The 20461-nt window shown below is 39.9% G+C and overlaps 1 protein-coding gene across 9 annotated transcripts in view; it reads right to left on the bottom strand.

Moving 5' to 3' along the window:
* Nucleotides 1–19960, bottom strand: part of LOC127436450 (microtubule-associated protein RP/EB family member 3-like) — a 25257-nt gene extending 5297 nt beyond the window's left edge. The window contains exons 1-9 of one of the 9 annotated variants that reach the window (XM_051690610.1): nt 19855–19960; nt 11344–11410; nt 10806–11022; nt 7464–7591; nt 7226–7371; nt 3997–4198; nt 3610–3758; nt 1617–1769; nt 781–1376 (exon numbers count right to left, since the gene is read on the bottom strand). In XM_051690610.1, the coding sequence (XP_051546570.1) occupies nt 1329–1376; nt 1617–1769; nt 3610–3758; nt 3997–4198; nt 7226–7371; nt 7464–7591; nt 10806–10927 (948 nt within the window). In that variant the 5' untranslated portion in view covers nt 10928–11022; nt 11344–11410; nt 19855–19960 and the 3' untranslated portion in view covers nt 781–1328. Of the gene's footprint in view, nt 1–780; nt 1399–1616; nt 1770–3609; nt 3759–3996; nt 4199–7225; nt 7372–7463; nt 7592–10805; nt 11023–11343; nt 11411–19854 lie in introns of those variants that run through there. The other 8 variants (XM_051690607.1, XM_051690609.1, XM_051690615.1 and 5 more) reach the window with 8 other exon arrangements.
* Nucleotides 19961–20461: the final 501 nt, after the last annotated feature.

Here is a 20461-nt window from a genome sequence, read left to right as displayed (position 1 = left end):
CCGGGCCAATTTGGTTGCTTAGGAGACCTGGCTGGAGTCACCCAGCACACCCTGGATTCAAACTCGCGACTCCAGGTGTGCTAGTCAGCATCAGTTACCACTGAGCTACCCAGGCCTCAGCTCAGCAAGTACTGACGCTGACTATCACCCCTGGAGTCACTAGTTTGAATCCAGGGTGTGCTGAGTGACTCCAGCCAGGTCTCCTAAGCAACCAAATTGGCCCGGTTGCTAGGGAGGGTAGAGTCACATGGGGTAACCTCCTCGTGGTCGTGATTAGTGGTTCTCGCTCTCAATGGGGCGTGTGGTAAGTTGTGTGTGGATCGTGGAGAGTAGCATGAGCCTCCACATGCCGTGAGTCTCCGCGGTGTCATGCAAAACGAGTCACGCGATAAGATGCGCGGACTGACGGTCTCAGAAGCGGAGGCAACTGAGACTTGTCCTCCGCCACCCGGATTGAGGCGAGTAACCGTGCCACCACGAGGACCTACTAAGTAGTGGGAAATGGGCATTCCAAATTGGGAGAAAAGGGGATACAAATTAAATGATGGTGCGTGCTTTGTTTATCATCAACCCTTATGTATATCTTGTAACATGATTGTTCAAGTGCTTTATCCACCACATAATGTTAAAAAGTGGTCTCCAGGCAGGTTGCATCCATGAGTTAAATGGAAGACCCCTCAATATTTTTTATAGTCCATTTTACAGCCTCATCGGACAATGCAAGTAAACGTTGTTAAAAAGGCAGGCTAGAATAAAATTGAAAAGAAATAACACAAAGAATGAGGATTCAATACACTTTATCAAACACTAAATCATATGCAGTGACAACAACAATTACAATAACCATTAAGTCATTTCTTCTTAAGATAATGGCAAGAATGGCAACAGCTCCGTCTACATTTAAATAGCAGGCTAAACGAGTACTGGTAAATCTATATATTAGTAAAATACTGTGCTACAAATATAAATCATGGAAAACTATGTCATTTAAATATAATTTAAGTACATGATCTGAGCAAAAACGTGTGCATTAGTCATTCTGAATGGTTATATCTAAAGAAATACAAAGAACTCATGAATATTTGTTAACTTGTTACCGTTTTACCGGCAAACCTCTGTAATAACATTCCGAATGGTAAATACCATATCTCCGGGGAATATTTGATTCACTGAAGCATAACAACAAACATAAAGCATCCACAACATGAAAATATGTTCAAGCAGTTAGCAAGTAAACAACTTCTGCCATGTCAACATCTGTCCACGAATACTTCAGCTCCGGCCAAAGATCAGCCCAGAGACGGTTTGTTCTCTGTACAGCTGTTCGCTTACTGCCCCCTGCTGAAAACAGGTGGTACTTCAAAGCTTGAATTGCTCTGATGGTAGGAATATTCCATACTTCGGTACGGGGACATGATTAATAATGTGAATTTTTTAAAAACGCATTATTTCTTAATATAATATAATTCATCGCACTGAATGAACAAGTTAAATCGACAGCCCTAATTATTATACTATGTGTTTGCACATTAAATAAAATGGCTAAACATCACGATTCCTTGTTTTCATTTAGTGCCAAACATGCTGTTTGTATTGCAACGTGTTTGTGTGTTCACCTCTGTTGCGTAGAGGATGCCGATGATCTTCGCGAGGGTTGGGTTTCCGTCGCTCTCATGTTCTTGACAGATCAACTCGATGTCTCTGAGTTTAGTGAAGTAAAAATCTCGTTCTTTCTCCAAACCATCAACTGTCAACTTCAGATCCAAAAGCTGCACGCAGAAAGACAGAAAGACATTTTATTCCGTGAACTAAATATCATAATATGTATGGTGTCTGTTCGAGGGATGCACCGATAAAGAAGTTTTGGGCCGATACGATAACCAATTAATATATATATTTTTTGTATTTATAATCTTTTAACCTGGAACTGTTTGCTAATCCATTAAAAGCTACTCATTTGAAAAACAGGCGTCATTTAAAAGCTTGCAATCGGGACTTTACAATCTGACCAACACTTAGCTGTTGCATGCTGTATTATGTATTACATCTACAGGTCGACCGATAGTGGATTTTGCCGATACCGATAACTAAGGTGGTGGGAAAGGCCGGTAAAAGATTAATCGGCCGATAGTTTTTAAAATTGATTCATGGAAGGTAAAAAAAAACCCTGTCTTGTTCTTTCTTTACTATGACGGGCACAAAGAGTCCTAAATGAATAAAATCCCAGATGCAGTTTATTGTTCAACCAACATCCCAAAAAAAGATTTGGTGCATAATGCAGGACTTTTAAGTATAAACAAGCACGAAACTCACCGGGGACTCTTATTTTGTAATTAATAAATGAAGAAAAACTATCGGCAACTATTGCCATAGATTTTTGCCGATAAAGATAGTTCCAAAAAGCAACTATCGGCACCGATTTATCTGCAAAACAGATATATCGGTCTACTTCTAATTACAACATATTTTTATGTCCGCTGATTTGAATGAGAAATAAATGAAACACTTAAATGAATAATAATAAATGATAATAAATAAATACATGAATGAACACGCAAACATTTTATGGTGCCCATTTATATGAGTATTTACGGTAATCCTGATGAATCGTTCACAGAGAGAGAATGTTGCACTTTTAACCGCTGTAATAATGCATTAAACCAAAATGAGGCGAAAAATGAATAGCATTTAACTCTGTATACATAGCAGCCTGAATGCGAGTGCAGCATTGGTTTGTGTGTTACACTATGCGTTTTTGTCGCGTTTTCATTTATTGCATCATGAAACATTTATTTCTCCGGTTATTGGCTGCCGATATATATGTTGTGCATCCCGTGTATATGTCTATATAATCAGTGTATTTGAGGGTGTAAATGTGCAGAAATAGCAACAGGCACAAAACTGTCCACAGAAGTGAGTTAAATGAGACAAAACCACTCTTAGGTGACGTCCTTAAAGGTAAAAAAGATACATAAATAATGTTTTTTTTGTTTTTTTTGTTTTTTTTGGGGGGGGGGGATTTTTCCCCTTTTTCTCCCAATTTGGAATGCCCAATTCCCAATGCGCTCTAAGTCCTGGTGGTCGCATAGTGATTCGCCTCAATCCGGGTGGCGGAGGACGAATCCCAGTTGCCTCTGCGTCTGAGACAGTCAACCCGCGCATCTTATCACGTGGCTTGTTGAGCGCGTTGCCACGGAGACATAGCGCGTGTGGAGGCTTCATGCCATCCACCGCGGCAACCACGCTCAATTCACCATGCGCCCCACCGAGAACAAACCACATTATAGTGACCACGAGGAGGTTACCCCATGTGACTCTACCCTCCCTAGCAACCGGGCCAATTTGGTTGCTTAGGAGACCTGGCTGGAGTCACTCAGCACACCCTGGATTTCGAACTAGCGAACTCCAGGGGTGGTAGCCAGCGTATTTTACCACTGAGCTACCCAGGCCCCATAAATAATGTTTTTAAGTTTTCTTTTAGTGGTAGGGTTTGGGTAAGGGTTAGTTATCACCATTAACTTTATATAAAAATAATCGTCTATAATAGTCAAGGATTAAAGTCTATGATATGTCTCTATTTAAGTAAACATGTGTGTGTGTGATTCACACCTGCTGGTTGAGTTCCATGATCTCGGCATCGCTGCCTCCGTTCCGTGACATCACCATGTTCCGTCTCATGCCAGCTGAGGGGGTGGAGTTTATGGCACGCTGCGGGGCTGGCATGTTTTTGGGCGCTGTCGGTGATGTCCGCTGAGGCCCTATGACAAAACAAACTCATCAGCCAATCACAACGCACCGCCTCACATAACAGCCAATCAATCACAATCCAAAAGCTTGCTCAGAACACTCACACTAATTCACATCAGCACAGAATTCAAACCTGAAAGCAAGCGAAAAGCCTCCAGAGATTTCTGGAGGAAAGTTTCAAACCAAACCAGCAGCCGAGCGCAACACACGCAAACACATGTGTGTGTGAACTCCGCAGTGGTGTGTTACCTGCTGATCTGGGAGCGTTCTTGGGTTTGTGGAAAATGACTTCACCTGGGTTGGGTACAGGGGAGACGTCTTGACCCTGTCGCGCCAACTGAGGGTCATACTCCTTCCCATCATAGTTGGCATCGAAGAGTTTCTTAAACCACTGAACAAACTCAAAGTTATCCTGAAACCTGCCCTTGACCAGTCTCTCCACTGGAATGATCTGAAACACACACCAACACATGGGATCAGGTTTCTCTCACTGTTTGCGGACGTTTGGGAATACTACAGAAGGATTTCTAGAAATCTTTCAAATTGAGACCAATTCGCAAATGAATCTTTCAGAGCAATTTGAGTCACTAAAAAGAGTCGATTTAAAAGATTCACAAATCAAACATCACTACTAGGGATGGACCAATAGTGACATGCCACGATCCGGGTGGCGGAGGACGAATCTCAGTTGCCTCCGCGTCTGAGACCGTCAATCCGCGCATCTTATCACGTGGCTTGTTGAGCGCGTTACCGCGGAGACGTAGCGCGTGTGGAGGCTTCATGCTATTCTCCGCAGCATCCACGCACAACTCACCACACGCCCCACCGAGAGCGAGAACCACATTATAGTGACCACGAGGAGGTTACCCCATGTGACTCTACCCTCCCTAGCAACCTGGCCAATTTGGTTGCTTAGGAGACCTGGCTGGAGTCACTCAGCACACCCTGGATTCAAACCCGTGACTCCAGGGGTGACAGACAGTGTCAATACTCGCTGAGATACCCAGGCCCCCTACAAAACTTTTTTTAAAGTTTGAACAATAAATAATTTCTATTGAACATGGATTGGATCTGTTGAACATATGACAGGCCAAAATTTTAAAGAGAGCCACAACAAAAGATAAATAGAATATGAGCATATTTAAAAAGATTCAAAAAAGAACTAAATACGATGAAATAAAAGGTTATTTTGTCCTTCTACAACATTTTTGCACTTCTGTTTTTGCAGTTCAAAACAACAGAACTCACATTTTACATGCATTTACTGTATATGATAAAACATTACAAATTCATACTATGCACATGTTGGGCAATTATACGGAAATGTCAAACACATCATGGAAAAATAAAAAGATTTAACCAAAGAAACAAAACCCCTTTTTAAAGTGTATGTATGTAATTTCTTCGGATTGAGGTGAGTAACCGCGCCAACACGAGGACCTACTAAGTAGTGGGAATTAGGCTTTCCAAATTGGGAGAAAAGGGGATTAAAAAAATTAAAAAATTAAAAAAAAATTTAAAAAAGTCAGTTCGCCTGGAACAATAAAGCCTACATTCATACCGCAGCTGATGTGGCCCAAATCTGATTTTTTTCACTCACGTGTGACACAAAAATTGTAGGCACGCAGAGGTTTAAAGAAGACTAAAGTGTAAAAACAACCATAGTATCTTGCCATCCAACGTTTTGCAACTCTGCTTCCCGCACCACGACCAGTGATCCCCATTGATACTTTGTTTCTCTTGCGAGATTTTTCACCGTGCGCCGCAAGGTAAGGGGATCAGGTTGGAAGCAGCGTGTCTTCTCACTCATGGCACGTGCCGAAAAATGCAACATTAAGGCGCTAAAGCAACATTTGCGCCGTGCAAGGGAAGGTTGAATAAAACTTGTTTGGATGAAGAGTATTAGTAATGCACTGCTTATATTATGGCCAGATTAGATGGCTACCACCCTTGGAGTTCGCTAGGCGAGTCACTACGTGACCACGAGGACTTAAAAGCACATTGGGAATTGGCCATTCCAAATTGGAAAAAAAAAAAAAAAAAAGCAACTACATGTTTGTAAGACCCAATACCGACAAAACTCCTAAAAGAGGTGTTTCCTGTAATCTTAATATTATTAACTCCTCATTACCCTTAGGACATTTCCCAAGAAACTTTAAACTGGCAGTTATCAAACCGCTTATCAAGAAGCCACAGCTTGATCCAGGAAAATTGGCTGATTACAGACCGATTTCAAATCTACCATTTATGTCGAAAATACTAGAAAAGGTAGTGTCCTCCCAACTATGTTCATATTTACAGAGAAATGGAATATATGAAGAATTTCAGTCAGGATTTAGGCCCCATCATAGTACAGAGACTGCACTTATCAGAGTTACTAATGACTTGCTCTTATCATCTGACCGTGGCTGCATTTCTCTTCTAGTGCTTTTAGATCTTAGTGCTGCCTTCGACATGATAGATCACAACATTCTCTTTAATAGGCTGGAGAATTATGTTGGCATTTGTGGATAGGCATTAGCTTGGTTTAGGTCCTATTTCTCTGACTGCTACTACTTTGTCTGTGTAAATGAGGAACTGTCAGATCAAATTAAAGTTAAGTTTGGAGTGCCACAGGGATCAGTTTTAGGGCCTCTGCTTTTCTCCTTATATATGCATCTATTCAGCCAGGCATACACCTAAGTTATCCCTCAATTCATAGTTATGTGCTTTAGTAAGGTCTGCCGGAACCGGAAACACTTCTCTTATTAAAGTGAATGGCATCTACGCTAATTTTATTTAACTTCTTTCCCTGTCTAAACCCAAGGTTACCGGATTCTGCCAGATCCATCTCCGGTCCTGCCTGATGTCCGACACTCACTGCTAAGTCTACTAAGACAGACTTCACAGAGGATGAATTAATGAAAACTTAGACATGGGATTCTTCATGATTCACTGTCTGAAGCATGGGCTCAGGATGGAGTTCACCAAAATTACCTGTCATTAGCTGCTGTACCTGTATCATCTTGGTCAAAGGAGGGACAGCATTCTCTTAAAAAATGAACTAAATAGAAAATGAATTAACCGCCAACAAACGCCTTCATCGGCCAAAATCAAAGTACATTGCATCTACGTGTATTTCCTCAGTTAATTCGGTATGACTTCCAGGACTTTAAAACTTATAGTTCATACAAATCATTTTGTTCAACCATTGACCCACAACACTTACTTAATTTACTAATTTAAACCACTAATAGTTCTAAACATAAGTAACTAATATTGGCATTATATTAATTCATTTTCTGTTATAGCATAATGTCATGTGCAGCTGTTTTAAAACTACGTCTGTTGTGAAAAGAGTTATACAAATAAACTTTATTTGATGCATTACAGATGAGTTAACAACCTAAAAAACACATATTATATAGCCATCTGAGTGATGTATGTGTGCCATCAGGGTATGGATGTTGTTGTGAATTACATCTGTATTCTCTCTCACCTTGTCCACACTCATCCGCTTGAACGCCGCCTGCAGCACTTTGAAGTTGTTAATATATTCATGCTCCAATTTCGCCTGAAATTTCACCTTCTTCAGCAGGATACAGCCGGGAAACAACATGTCCATGAACTGACAGTACGCCACACCTGAGTGAAATCACCAAGAGAGTTGATGAAAGATTTGTTTGAGAGCTGATGCATTGGTTTGGATACAGGTGAGTTGATCCTGTGTGCTGTACCTGAACACAACTGCTCTATCTTGGTGTAGGAGAGCTGCAGGGAGTCGTTCACCCAGGCGAGCATTTCATGTCTGCTCAGATTCTCAATAGTCATGGAGGTGGAGTACACATTCACCGCCATCCCACAACTACACACACAGAAAATCAGTGTTACACAAACAGCTGGATATCACATCGACACCCTGATGTCACCTGCCTCTGACAGTAAACAGCAAATAGCAAATCATGCTTCACATGTAAAATAAATTATAATTTACAATAATTTACAAGTTTGCATTAGAATGACTGTTAAGTCAAAAGTAAAACTTGAAGAAAAATATTCATAAGTTCCAAGTTGTTCACCACTTCCAGTTTATTATTGTTCCTGTTAATGATTCACCGATTTTCATTTACTAAATTTAACGATTGTGAATAAAGAAAATTTCTTAAAATTTGCAACCCTAATTGTAATCATGTTCATTTTGATTAGTGGTGGGCGATAGGACCAAAATCTTATAACACTATATTTCACGATAAAGTACATTTTTGTTGAAAAATCAATAAAAATTGGTGAATATGTTAAATAAACATATTGTAATGCCTATTTTTTAACAATCATGTTAGTGAATTAAATACTTCCAAACACTTCCTCTTATACAATTTTCTATTTATTTGGATTTTTGACAATAATCAAAGTGAGAAAAAAAAAACCAACAACAACAACTCGGTTTTAAATAATTCTTTTTATAATGCTACATTTGACATTATGCCACACTTCAGTCTATGTTTCTGACCAATATTATTATATTATTATCAACTTTTCTCAAGAAACTCAAGATCATCCCAAAGCAATCCAACAAAGAAAATAATGCATTAGTAAAAAATAAATAAATAAATAAATAAATAAATAAATAAATAGGGGCCTGGATGGCTCAGTGGTAAAATACGCTGACTATCACCCCTGGAGTTCGCTAGTTTGAATCCAGGGCGTGCTGAGTGACTCCAGCCAGGTCTCCTAAGCAACCAAATTGGCCCGGTTGCTAGGGAGGGTAGAGTCACATGGGGTAACCTCCTCGTGGTCACTATAATGTGGTTTGTTCTCGGTGGGGCGTGTGGTGAGTTGAGTGTGGATGCCGTGGAGAATAGCGTGAAGCCTCCACACACGCTACGTCTCCGTGGCAACGCGCTCAACAAGACACGTGATAAGATGCGCAGATTGACGGTCTCAGACGTGGAGGCAACTGAGATTTGTCCTCCGCCACCTGGATTGAGGCGAGTCACTACGCCACCACAAGGACTTAGAGCGCACTGGGAATTGGGCATTCCAAATTGGGAGAAAAAGGGGGGAAAAATCCAAAACAAATAAATAAATAAATAAAACACGAAAATAAACACTTCTTGCAGAAAATATCCAAAATTATGTTAACACTTCTCACAGAAAAAAATATTAAATAAATTGAAACACTTCTTGAAAAAAATAATAAATAAAACTAATGCAGAACACATATTTTGGCTTTCATAATAGTCTTTTGTGTGCTTTATTTTGATGAGGTAAAAAAAATTGCTTGCATTACGAGTGATTATCATCGTGCGACGCAGTTTCAGTTTTCTGCTCTTGGCTTTTGTGAACCCAAACCACAAATGTTGCACCTGTTTTTTGTTTTCTACCCTTTTCTCCCCAATTTGGAATGCCCAATTCCCAATGCGCTCGAAAAGTCCTGAATGGATTCTTAGTTCAGTTACAGTATTTTCAGTATAGAAAGAATTTAGATAATTAGTTCTGTACAGTAAGGGTATACTGCACCTTATCTCTGTATTTGGAAGCGTGTTAGGCTTATGTAAGTTCGAGCTTGTTTTCTGTTGTTCATGAGAAAAACGCACTGCATCTGTCAAACGCAAAGTTGCTGTGCAGTGTGCACGTGCAGAGATGCACTCAAGTAAACAAGCACGCACGCACGCGATAGGCAGAGCAAAAGGCATTTACACTTAACACGGATGTTAACATGGATTTATCCAGTAGACAATGATATATCTCAGCACTGATATAAAAATGTATACTTAGAAACTCAGGTCATAAGAGCCCATAGTTACAGAATCATCCTGAAAATTACCATCACCACAACCCAGACAAGCTCACGTCATCACAATCGCCTAAACTTGCCGCAACAAGCTTTCTTAAGTTGGAGCTGCAATTCTAATCTTGAAATATCTGCTTGACTTGGTGTAAAATTAAGGCATTGCATGACGAAAGTGTTTGTTTGGCGCGCTTGCTTCTGCAATCATGAACTGGACTCGAGTGACAAAGCGCAACTGTTAAAGCTCTGCTGTCGTAAAGGTCCCATTCAAAAATCTCTCAATAAATTACGCATTTATTAAAACCAATAATGTAGCGAAAGGAACGTTGCCCATTGTAACAAAGTAAATGTAATTTTTTCCATTAGAAATTAGAGTAAAATGTGGCCACTAACTTTTTTATTTTATTTTTTATCCACTTTTCTCCCCAATTTGGAATGCTCAATTCCCAGTACTTAGTAGGTCCTCGTGGTGGCGCGGTTACTCACCTCAATCCGGGTGGTGGAGGACAAGTCTCAGTTGCCTCCGCTTCTGAGACCGTCAATCCGCGCATCTTATCACGTGACTCGTTGTGCATGACACCACGGAGACTCACAGCATGTGGAGGCTCATGCTACTCTCCACAATTCACAACTTACCACGCGCCCCACTGAGAGCGAGAACCACTAATCGCAACCACGAGGAGGTTACCTCATGTGACTATACCCTCCCTAGCAACCGGGCCAATTTGGTTGCTTAGGAGACCTGGCTGGAGTCACTCAGCACACCCTGGACTCACACTTGCAAAAACTTGATAAACAGCTGACTATTTATTATCCATTACTTAAAAAAGGGACAAGCTCTTCAGTATGTCCTGCCTGTTTGTTTTGATCTGAGCTATTTTAGACCTCAGTAATGAGCTTAAACTGATCCGTGTGTATAGTATAAACACACACGTTTACTTAACTATCTACATGGGCACATACCTTAGACTTCTATTGCTTTTATATGAAGCTTACTATAATCCACAGACTAACCCTAAAAGAAAACTTTTTGCCTTTTAATAAAAATAATAATTAATGCATGAATCATTTTTCCAAACAGAGGTTTTGTCAGATTTAGATTACTTCTTTACATAACTATAAACAGTCACGGACAGGACATGACAACATCAGCACACAGGTGTAAAGGGTTACCTGCTCACATCACACAAACGGCATGACACTGAATAACTGCAGTACATCAGCATTGCACTGACTCACTTCAAATGTAAACATAAAATATAAACACGGCTGTGTTCCCGTCTCTCACCCGTCCTTCTGCTGTTCTCTTGTCGTCTGTTTCCTAAAGGGGCTAATTCTGCCGCTTCGGCCTTCATCACGACTCCCGTGCGGTGACAGAGAGCTCGAGCGCGCCAGTGTCGGACTCATCATATCCTGACTCAACTAACTGACCGATGTGCACACCGACAGCTTGCGACATGACCATCCTGTGGCAGTGATGTCATGATGTAATCCTCCCTGCAATCCTGGCAATCACACATATAACTTACTTACCTTAAAATAACTTACTTACCTTAAAGGTGCAGTGTGTGATTTTGTCTATGTAAACATGTCATCAAAATGGATTCTATTCACTTTATTTATACAAAGTTTCAGCAAAATGTAATAACTTGCTCCAGCTTTGAAACGACCACTTTTTCATCCACCTGTCATATAGAGACACTTTATGCCCGCTGATCAAGAATGGAAGATCTCATTCTACTGGCATATTTAAGTACTGTGACCCACTAACAACCTGGCAACAGTATGTACCACACACACACACACACACACACACACACACTTACCGTCAATATGTGGATGTCACTGTAGTATACTAATTCTCCTGTGCTTTACTTCCGACAGAACAGTGTCCTACAAACCAAACACAAAGAGAGAAACACACATTGAGAACAACTAAAACACACACGCATACTCTCGTAGTGGCAACAGTCACACCCAGATATATCATGAGAGAGAGAGAGAGAGAGAGAGAGAGAGAGAGAGTGAGAATAACAAAAGGTGGAAATCAGTCAGTTGATAAAGTTTAATTCACTTCCTGTCCCCCCATCAGTTAAACTTGCACAGCATTTGAACTTGACCACTGGCATCATGCACTTCTAACAGTTTCATATTCATATTCTAATCCACACTGAATCGGTGCTCGCAAAACTCACAGATTTTCACAGAAATCAGACGCCTGTCATTCCCCCTCGTGCCGCCAAAACAGCGCCAACCCGCATCTCAGAATAGCCAGGAGATCAGCAGTTACAGAAATACTCAAACCAGCCCATCTGGCACCAACAATCATGCCATGCTCCAAATCACTGAGATCACACTGATCAGCCAATCATGTGGCAGCAGTGCATAAAATCATGCAGATACGGGTCAGGAGCTTCAGTTAATGTTCACATCAACCATCAGAATGGGGAAAAATGTGATCTCAGTGATTTGGAGCATGGCATGATTGTTGGTGCCAGATGGGCTGGTTTGAGTATTTCTGTAACTGCTGATCTCCTGGCTAATCTGAGATGTGGGTTGGCGCTGTTTTGGCGGCACGAGGGGGACCTACACAATATTAGCCAGGTGGTTTTAAAGAGCATGTATTATGGTTTTTAAACGTGCCTAATCTTGTTTTAAAGGTCAACAGATTTACATGCATCCAAGGTCAAAAAACACTTTAATTTGCTCATAATTTAAATTGCAGCTTTACCTTTTTTTCCCTAGTGTCAAAGACGACTCTTTCAATGATCCGTTCTAAAGGATTCATTCTAAACTCCTCCTTTCAGAGAGCATATTCTGCTCTGATTGGTCAGATGTCCCAGTCTGTTGTGATTGGTCTAGCTCTTAGTGTAGTGTTTGAGGGCGGGTCAAAGCTGTTCGCGAGCAGCCAATGAAGACCAAAGGCGGGTTTTGTGTTACCAAATTATGTAGGTTAGTACAGGAAGTAAGTCTGGAATTACTAACGACTCGTTTCAGGTGTTCAGAATCGGTTCTTTCTTTTGGGAGTCAATAACTCCATTTGTCGTGCACTTTGCAGACTTTTTTACATTCACAAACAGCTACATAACGCACTACATGAAAGGTAATATTTGAAAAACCATAATAGGTGCTCTTTAATGATGTGGCTGATCGGTGTAAATATACACACAAATCCCTTCATGGTGAATATATAGGCTATAAACACCTTAATTTGTAAATAGCCTCCTTATCTGGAGCATTGTAAGGCACCAAGTCTCCATCATTTAAAAACAAGAGTCCCGGTGTTTCCCATTTTTTAATGGCAGATACCGATATCCAGACAGCAGGGTGGCTGATAGGCCGATAGAATGCCGATATATCACACAATTAAATATAGTAAATAACAAACATAAAATTGCTAAAATAATAATAATAATAAACTCTTATTTAGCACTATATATTTACTAAATTTCACACACACACAAAAATAATATAGTATTTTAAATGGTATATAGCAGTTTCTTCTGGTTTCTGTTTAGTCATCAAATTTTTGTAATTTATTTGCACGAAGAAATTATTAATATATTAGGAAGAAGGAAATAACAGTACACACAGTAGTCCAGCAACCATGGATGGCATGTCCACATTAGCAATCGCATTTACTCAAAAAATATCGAATCAAACCAATTGTGCATACAGTGCATAGTGAATAAGACATTTACTTATAGCACACGTGACGCACTTTTACTTTGGGATGCATCTGAAAACATAGGCAGCTGACTTGCTACCTCACTGCCTAATCAGTTAATGGCTTAACTGACAGCTGTTTTGAATGAATGGAACTCTTAAGGAAACTGATCTCCGAACAGTCTGAAAAGCACCTTATTTTCATCGTACCTCCGTATACAGCCTCCGGAGGCAGCATTTTCCTGTTTTTGGACACAGCACTGAAGTTGCACTCACGTGCTTGTGCGGATATACCGCAAGCCTCAATCTCCCGACAGTTTAAACGACCTGGATCACCTGCTTGGATTGTCACGGACTGACCATCATGATTTGCGAATGAGAGGAACTTTTGATCCTGAAGTTTTTGATTCTGGCTGATGGAATACACGCTTCAGAGGAAGATATTAGGTGAGCGCTCGACGGGAAGAAAACGCTGGATTTTCGTGAGGTTCGTAAATGACATCTTTTTAAATGAGATATCTGCATATTTGCAAACCATATATAATAAGTTTTATTGATATTTGCCTTTTATCATTAGAAAAGTTACAGGGAACTGTTGAGGAGAGACTGTTAGAATACCTGCTTTAGAGGTAAATAAATGAACGCTCCACAGGATGATATCTGCTCAATTTTTGTGAGGTTGGTTTATTCCATGTGTTTAAATGAGATATGCTCATATTTGCAGACGGCATATGATATTAGTTTTATTGATATTTGCCATTTTATCATTAGACAAGACAGTTAAAAGTTACAGGGAACTGTTGAGGAGAGAGAGGGAGAATGAAACAGGCGAGCACTTTAACATTATGAGCTCAAACGCGTCTGTCGCGGCTCTGATATGCGGACCGTTTAAATGACACTGTGTTGCACACCGGCCTATTATTGTAATAACATTACATGGCATGTAACAACAAAATGAACCGCGACTGGTTGTTTACATGTCTCAGACGCTTCACATGCAAGCAAGCGATTCTCAGCACCCTCAAGAAACAAATCGGCCAATCGGGAAAATGTATCATCATTTATGTAAACATGGTAAAATGTTTTTAACTGGTAACTAAAAGCTGGAGGTCGGCCGATAGTGGATTTTGCCGATACCGATAACTAGTAGTCGACTGATATAATCCGATAAATCAGCCGATATTCTGACTATTTTAATTATCGGTCAATTTATCGGATTATATCGGTCGACCACTAGTTATCGGTATCGGCCGACCTCCAGCTTTTAGTTACCATTCAAACACATTTTACCATGTTTACATCCATTCCACAGAATTCCCCGGCAAATTCAGTGCATAAAAGATTTGATTCAATCTGGGCCTGCTCCTGACCTCTGAAGACACCAACACCAGATATCCTGTTTACTGCCCACAGAAAAACATGTTTACATCAACACAACTGATAAACCTGCTTTACAATCCTGAGCATAATAAATACATGACTGTGTGTGCGTGTGTGTTTACTTAGCTATACTCAAAGACAGTAGGGGAGGGTTATTCTCATTCTAAAGGGAATTTGATTGGGCAAAAATGTGGACACGCCCCTGAATACAGGATGATATCTTCCTCGTCATCAGTATTTTTTGTCTGATTTCCTCTAAGAGAACTGAAAATGTCAGATGTTTATATCTTCGAAAAGTTTATTTTGACGACTTTTAGGAGTCCACTAGCAAACAGATGACTTCAGAGCTACAGACATGAACTAAAAGCAACAAAAATGATCCAATTTTGATTATACGATGTCTTTAAACTTCCCTGATATTTCTGTGTTTTCCATGACAGTGGGAACCATGAATCAGTTATTTCTGTAAAACACAAAAACAAAGATGGCTTCTGTTGTTCTTATATGTGCGATTGCTTTATTTTACTGCATTTATCAGTTTATTCTCTCTCTGCAAGTCAATGGCTTGCACAGTTTAGTGTAATGCTGACCGCAGGAGTTTGTGCTGACTTTGAAATAAACACAGACAATCAAAAGTGTTACAGCACACTATAAAAATGCTGTGCGTGTGTCGAGAATGAGCTCACTCTGTGCCTCTCTCTGAGGCTGATATGAGCTTGTTGACAGTATTTATGAGTTTATTACAGGTGCTGATGTCAGTGCATTGATTTCTTTTTTTCGCTCAACAACCATACCGTATGAAAATAAAGAGCTTTTATTCAGAAATGTACATATTTATTACATTTTAAGCTTTATTTACAAAATATCAATAATGAGGTGAACCTGGACTGATACATAAAGTTCAATAATTGTGAGTTCCTTGAACTTCTATGTCTTAATTTTTTTTTTAAAGATTTATCATGTATTTTAAATAAATACTAAACATCATTTTTTCAGTCTATAATGGGTGAAAATGACAGTGTCGTTCCGTGTCAACTCAACCAAATGATGATGAAAGCCAAACTATTCAATGCCATGGATCAATATTTACGGAGTAATCCATTATTTTGTAGACAATTTTCACCTATGATTTGAGCATAAATGATGTGTTAGATTTACTTAAAATATGTATGTAGCATTTTTTGCATCAGAATTTATTTTATTTATTTTTTTCTCCCCATTTTTCTCTCCAATTTGGAATGCCCAATTCCCAATGTGCTCTAAGTCCTCGTGGTGGTGTAGTGACTCGCCTCAATCTGGGAGGCGGAGGATGAATCTCAGTTGCCTCCGCGTCTGAGACCGTCAATCCGCGCATCTTATCACGTGGCTTGTTGAGCGCGTTACCGTGGTGATGTAGCGCATGAGGAGGCTTCACGCTATTCTCCGCGGCATCCACGCACAACTCACCACGCACCCCACCGAGAGCGAACCACATTATAGCGGTTACCCCATGTGACTCTACCCTCCCTAGCAACCGGGCCAATTTGGTTGCTTAGGAGACCTGGCTGGAGTCACTCAGCACACTCTGGATTCAAACTCATGACTCCAGGTGTGGTAGTCAGCGTCAATACTCGCTAAGATACCCAGGCCCCCCTTTGCATCACACTTTTTAAGTAAATTCAACTTATGTTCATTTATGTCAGTATAACTAGAAAACCTTTGTTAGACATACACAAATGTATCAGTTCATTCAACTTTATTTATTTAATTAAAAAAGTATGTCACACAAATACGATTTAATGACTAACAGCAGGTTGTTTCAAATTAACTTAAATATTATTGTTTGTACTTAATATAGTTGGCTCAAAAGAAAATAATGAGTGAGGTCAGTCATTAAACTTGATTCCCCAAAGAAGTGCACATAAAGCTGCACTTCAGCTACACACATTCACATGCACAAGGAGAAACTACATGGATTGAACTGGATCTAACTTCACCAATGGGAACACTAATCACCCTACTGGTGACTTAACACAAAATAACTAATTACAGTAAAGCAACATCAATAAACTAAAAGAACATTTAGTCTCTATGAATTCTAACAACTAATAAAATGCCCCAATAATTTCCTTTTGACCAAACAAACTTGCTTTATTAATGCAAGTACAAGGGGTTATGGGTATTCCCCACAACCTCAGTTCTGTATTTGAGTTATCATTTGAGTTAGTAGTACTTCAAATCGTAATTTTATGGATTTTTAACCTAAAGACGTTCAAGGAACTCACTTTGTAAGCATCTGGTTCTGTTCACTCTATCTCACTTTGAAAAGTCTCATTTTATTCCACTAGATGACAGTAAGTACTAGAATTCTATCACATTCCATCACAATATACAGATCTGAAATGTAGGTGGCGCTCTAATGCATTTTAGCCCCTCATAGATGTGCTCGTCCATAGACATTTAGTCTAATTTTCAGTTCATGCACCACCCTCATTATTTCATTGAATATCTCGGCCTCTGAGTGGACTAGACGCGCAATCTTATCTAATCATATTTTGTTTTGGACATCTAAAATATAACATTGGATTATTCACACAAGCAAGCTCACAGACAAGTAAACAATGGCTCATTGTTTAGACAACTGCCTATGGTAAATGCAGATATAAAATTCTTAGCTATGTGGGGCTTACAGCAGCGATAATCGGTGCATAAATGAGACGTATGTATTTGATCACTTACAGAAATCACATTCCTGAGAATGAGAGCTTTCGTTTGATATATGACTTATCCATTGAAGTGCCATGTGAAAGGCTTTTATTTTCAAATGAATATTTCTACCCCATTACCTCTAGGGGGCGCAAATTTGTGACGCAAATGTTTTCAGGCCTTATTTTGTTATTCTGTGTAACATAAATGCAAAAATGATGATTATAAGCTTTCAAACGATACCTCATATGCCCGACCTATGTATACGGGGAATTTATCGTTTTAAGTGGGGGGGGAAAAATCAGCGATATAGACCCCCTTGTGGACCCGCCGACAGAGTTTAAGCTAAAAATATTACAAATATATACTGTATGTTTCTGAGTAGAAGCTTTTTCTTTTCATAAGTTATGGTTGTTAAGCCAAACATTTTTTTTTTCAGTGTACATGTTAAAAAATAACATTGGAAAGGTGTCAGCATCATTTTCACAGAGATCGTTAGGGCTTTTCCTAAAATCAGTTGACTTCAGCACCTGCTGTTGCATTATACGCCAACAATATGAGGCCAAAAATTTAAGAGAATTTTATTTATTTATTTTATCCCCCTTTCTCCCAATTTGGAATGCCCAATTCCTACTACTTAGTAGGTCCTCATGGTGGCGTGGTTAATCACCTCAATCCGGGTGGCGGAGGACAAGTCTCAGTTGCCTCCGCTTCTGAGACCGTCAGTCCGCGCATCTTATCACGTGACTCATTGTGCATGACACCGCGGAGACTCACAGCATGTGGAGGCTCATGCTACTCTCCACGATCCACGCACAACTTACCACACGTCCCATTGAGAGCGAGAACCACTAATCGCGACCACGAGGAGGTTACCCCATGTGACTCTACCCTCCCTAGCAACCGGGCCAATTTGGTTGCTTAGGAGACCTGGCTGGAGTCACTCAACACACCCTGGGATTTGAACTCGCGACTCTAAAGGTGATAGTCAGCGTCAATACTCGCTGAGCTACCCAGGCCCTGAGAATTTTTGTAGAACACATTCCCTGTCATAGGTCAGTTAGGATCACTACTTTATTTTAAGAATGTGAAATGTCAGAATAATAGTAGAGAGAATGATTTATTTCAGCTTTTATTTCTTTCATCACATTCCCAGTCGGTCAGAAGTTTACATACACTTTGTTAGTATTTGGTAGCATTGCCTTTAAATTGTTTAACTTGGGTCAAACGTTTTGGGTATCCTTCCACAAGCTTCTCACAATAAGCTGCTGGAATTTTGTCCCATTCCTCCAGACAGAACTGGTGTAACTGAGTCAGGTTTGTAGGCCTCCTCAGATTGAGGTCAGGGATTTGTGATGGCCACTCCAATACCTTGACTTTGTTGTCCTTAAGCCATTTTGCCACAACTTTGGGGGTATGTTTGGGGTCATTGTCCATTTGGAAAACCCGTTTATGACCGAGCTTTAACTTCCTGGCTGATGTCTTGAGATGTTGCTTCAATATATCCACATAATTTTCCTTCCTCATGATGCCATCTATTTTGTGAAGTGCACCAGTCCCTCCTGCAGCAAAGCACCCCCACAACATGATGCTGCCACCCCCATGCTTCACGGTTGGGATGGTGTTCTTCGGCTTGCAAGCCTCACCCTTTCAGGTTATGCTGATATAGGACTCGTTTTACTGTGGATATAGATACTTGTTTACCTGTTTCCTCCAGCATCTTCATAAGGTCCTTTGCTGTTGTTCTGGGATTGATTTGCACTTTTCGCACCAAACTACGTTCATCTCTAGGAGACAGAATGCGTCTCCTTCCTGAGCGGTATGATGGCTGTGTGGTCCCATGGTGTTTATACTTGCGTACTATTGTTTGTACAGATGAACGTGGTACCTTCAGGTGTTTGGAAATTGCTCCCAAGGATGAACCAGACTTGTGGAGGTCCACTATTTTTTTTCTGAGGTCTTGTCTGATTTCTTTTGATTTTCCCATGATGTCAAGCAAAGAGGCACTGAGTTTGAAGGCCTTAAAATACATCCACAGATAAACCTCCAATTCAGTACACCTCCTATCAGAAGCTAATTGGCTAATTGCCTAAAGGCTTGACATCATTTTCTGGAATTTTCCAAGCTGCTTAAAGGCACAGTTAACTTAGTGTATGTAAACTTCTGACCCACTGGAATTGTGATATAGTCAATTAAAAGTGAAACAATCTGTCTATAAACAATTGTTGGATAAATTACTCGTGTCATGCACAAAGTAGATGTCCTAAACAATTCGCCAAAACTATAGTTTGCTAATATGAAATCTGTGGAGTGGCTAAAGAATGAGTTTTAATGACTTCAGCCTAAGTGTATGTAAATTTCTGACTTCAACTCTATTTATCTCTGCATCTCATCCATGCATGGAATGTCACAGGCCATTTTATAGGAATATTCTGCATTCTTTTCTCTGCGTGGGAACTGGCAAAATTAAAGAGATATCGGACTCCTGCGTCAGAAGGAACGGGCCTCTCCTCCGTCACTATAATAACACTTTAATAACGATTACAGACTCATTAAAGTGTTTAAAGACTGTCTTGTTCAGACAGTAAAGCAGGTATTTTACTCACGGTCGTGGTAAATCTGTCCCGCTGGTTCTCCTGTACTGATCTGTGGTGCGCAGTCTCTCTCGTGATTAGCGTCTGTGGAAACGCAGTAACGACATGAACGCGCCCGTCAGCGTGAATGCGTCATACGCTGCACGTACACAAGAAAAGAAGCGTGTGGACGCATGCGCAATATTCCTTTAAAGTGCATACAAAGTGGAGTTTAAAACTCTGTTTCGACCAGTTTCAGACTGGCTTTTTACTTAATTTGAGTCTATCAGATTTTCCAATCTTTGTGATGCCTTTTTATTCATTTTATATTAATTTAACGCTTGTGCGTCAATTTAAAAAAGTTACTCAGTGGTCCTGAGAGGACAAAAATGTCAAAAAACTGCCATAATAATATTATATATTAATATTATTTTCCACTTTCAATGAGTTAATATTTTTAACCAACATCAGTCCTGATAATAACTACCAAATATTCATTCATTTTCAGGATTTTAACCCCTTAAATGCCAGTTTGTTTACATAATGCCACTGTTGTTTTTTATGAAGAAAAAACAAACACAAAAAATTAATTATTTTCCATATACAAAATGCTAAGGGGATTTATTTATTTATTTATTAA

Source organism: Myxocyprinus asiaticus, chromosome 47 (assembly GCF_019703515.2).
Source record: "Myxocyprinus asiaticus isolate MX2 ecotype Aquarium Trade chromosome 47, UBuf_Myxa_2, whole genome shotgun sequence".
NCBI lineage: Eukaryota > Metazoa > Chordata > Actinopteri > Cypriniformes > Catostomidae > Myxocyprinus > Myxocyprinus asiaticus.
Note: the sequence above shows the minus strand (reverse complement) of the source record. Positions and strands in the feature narration are given on the sequence as shown.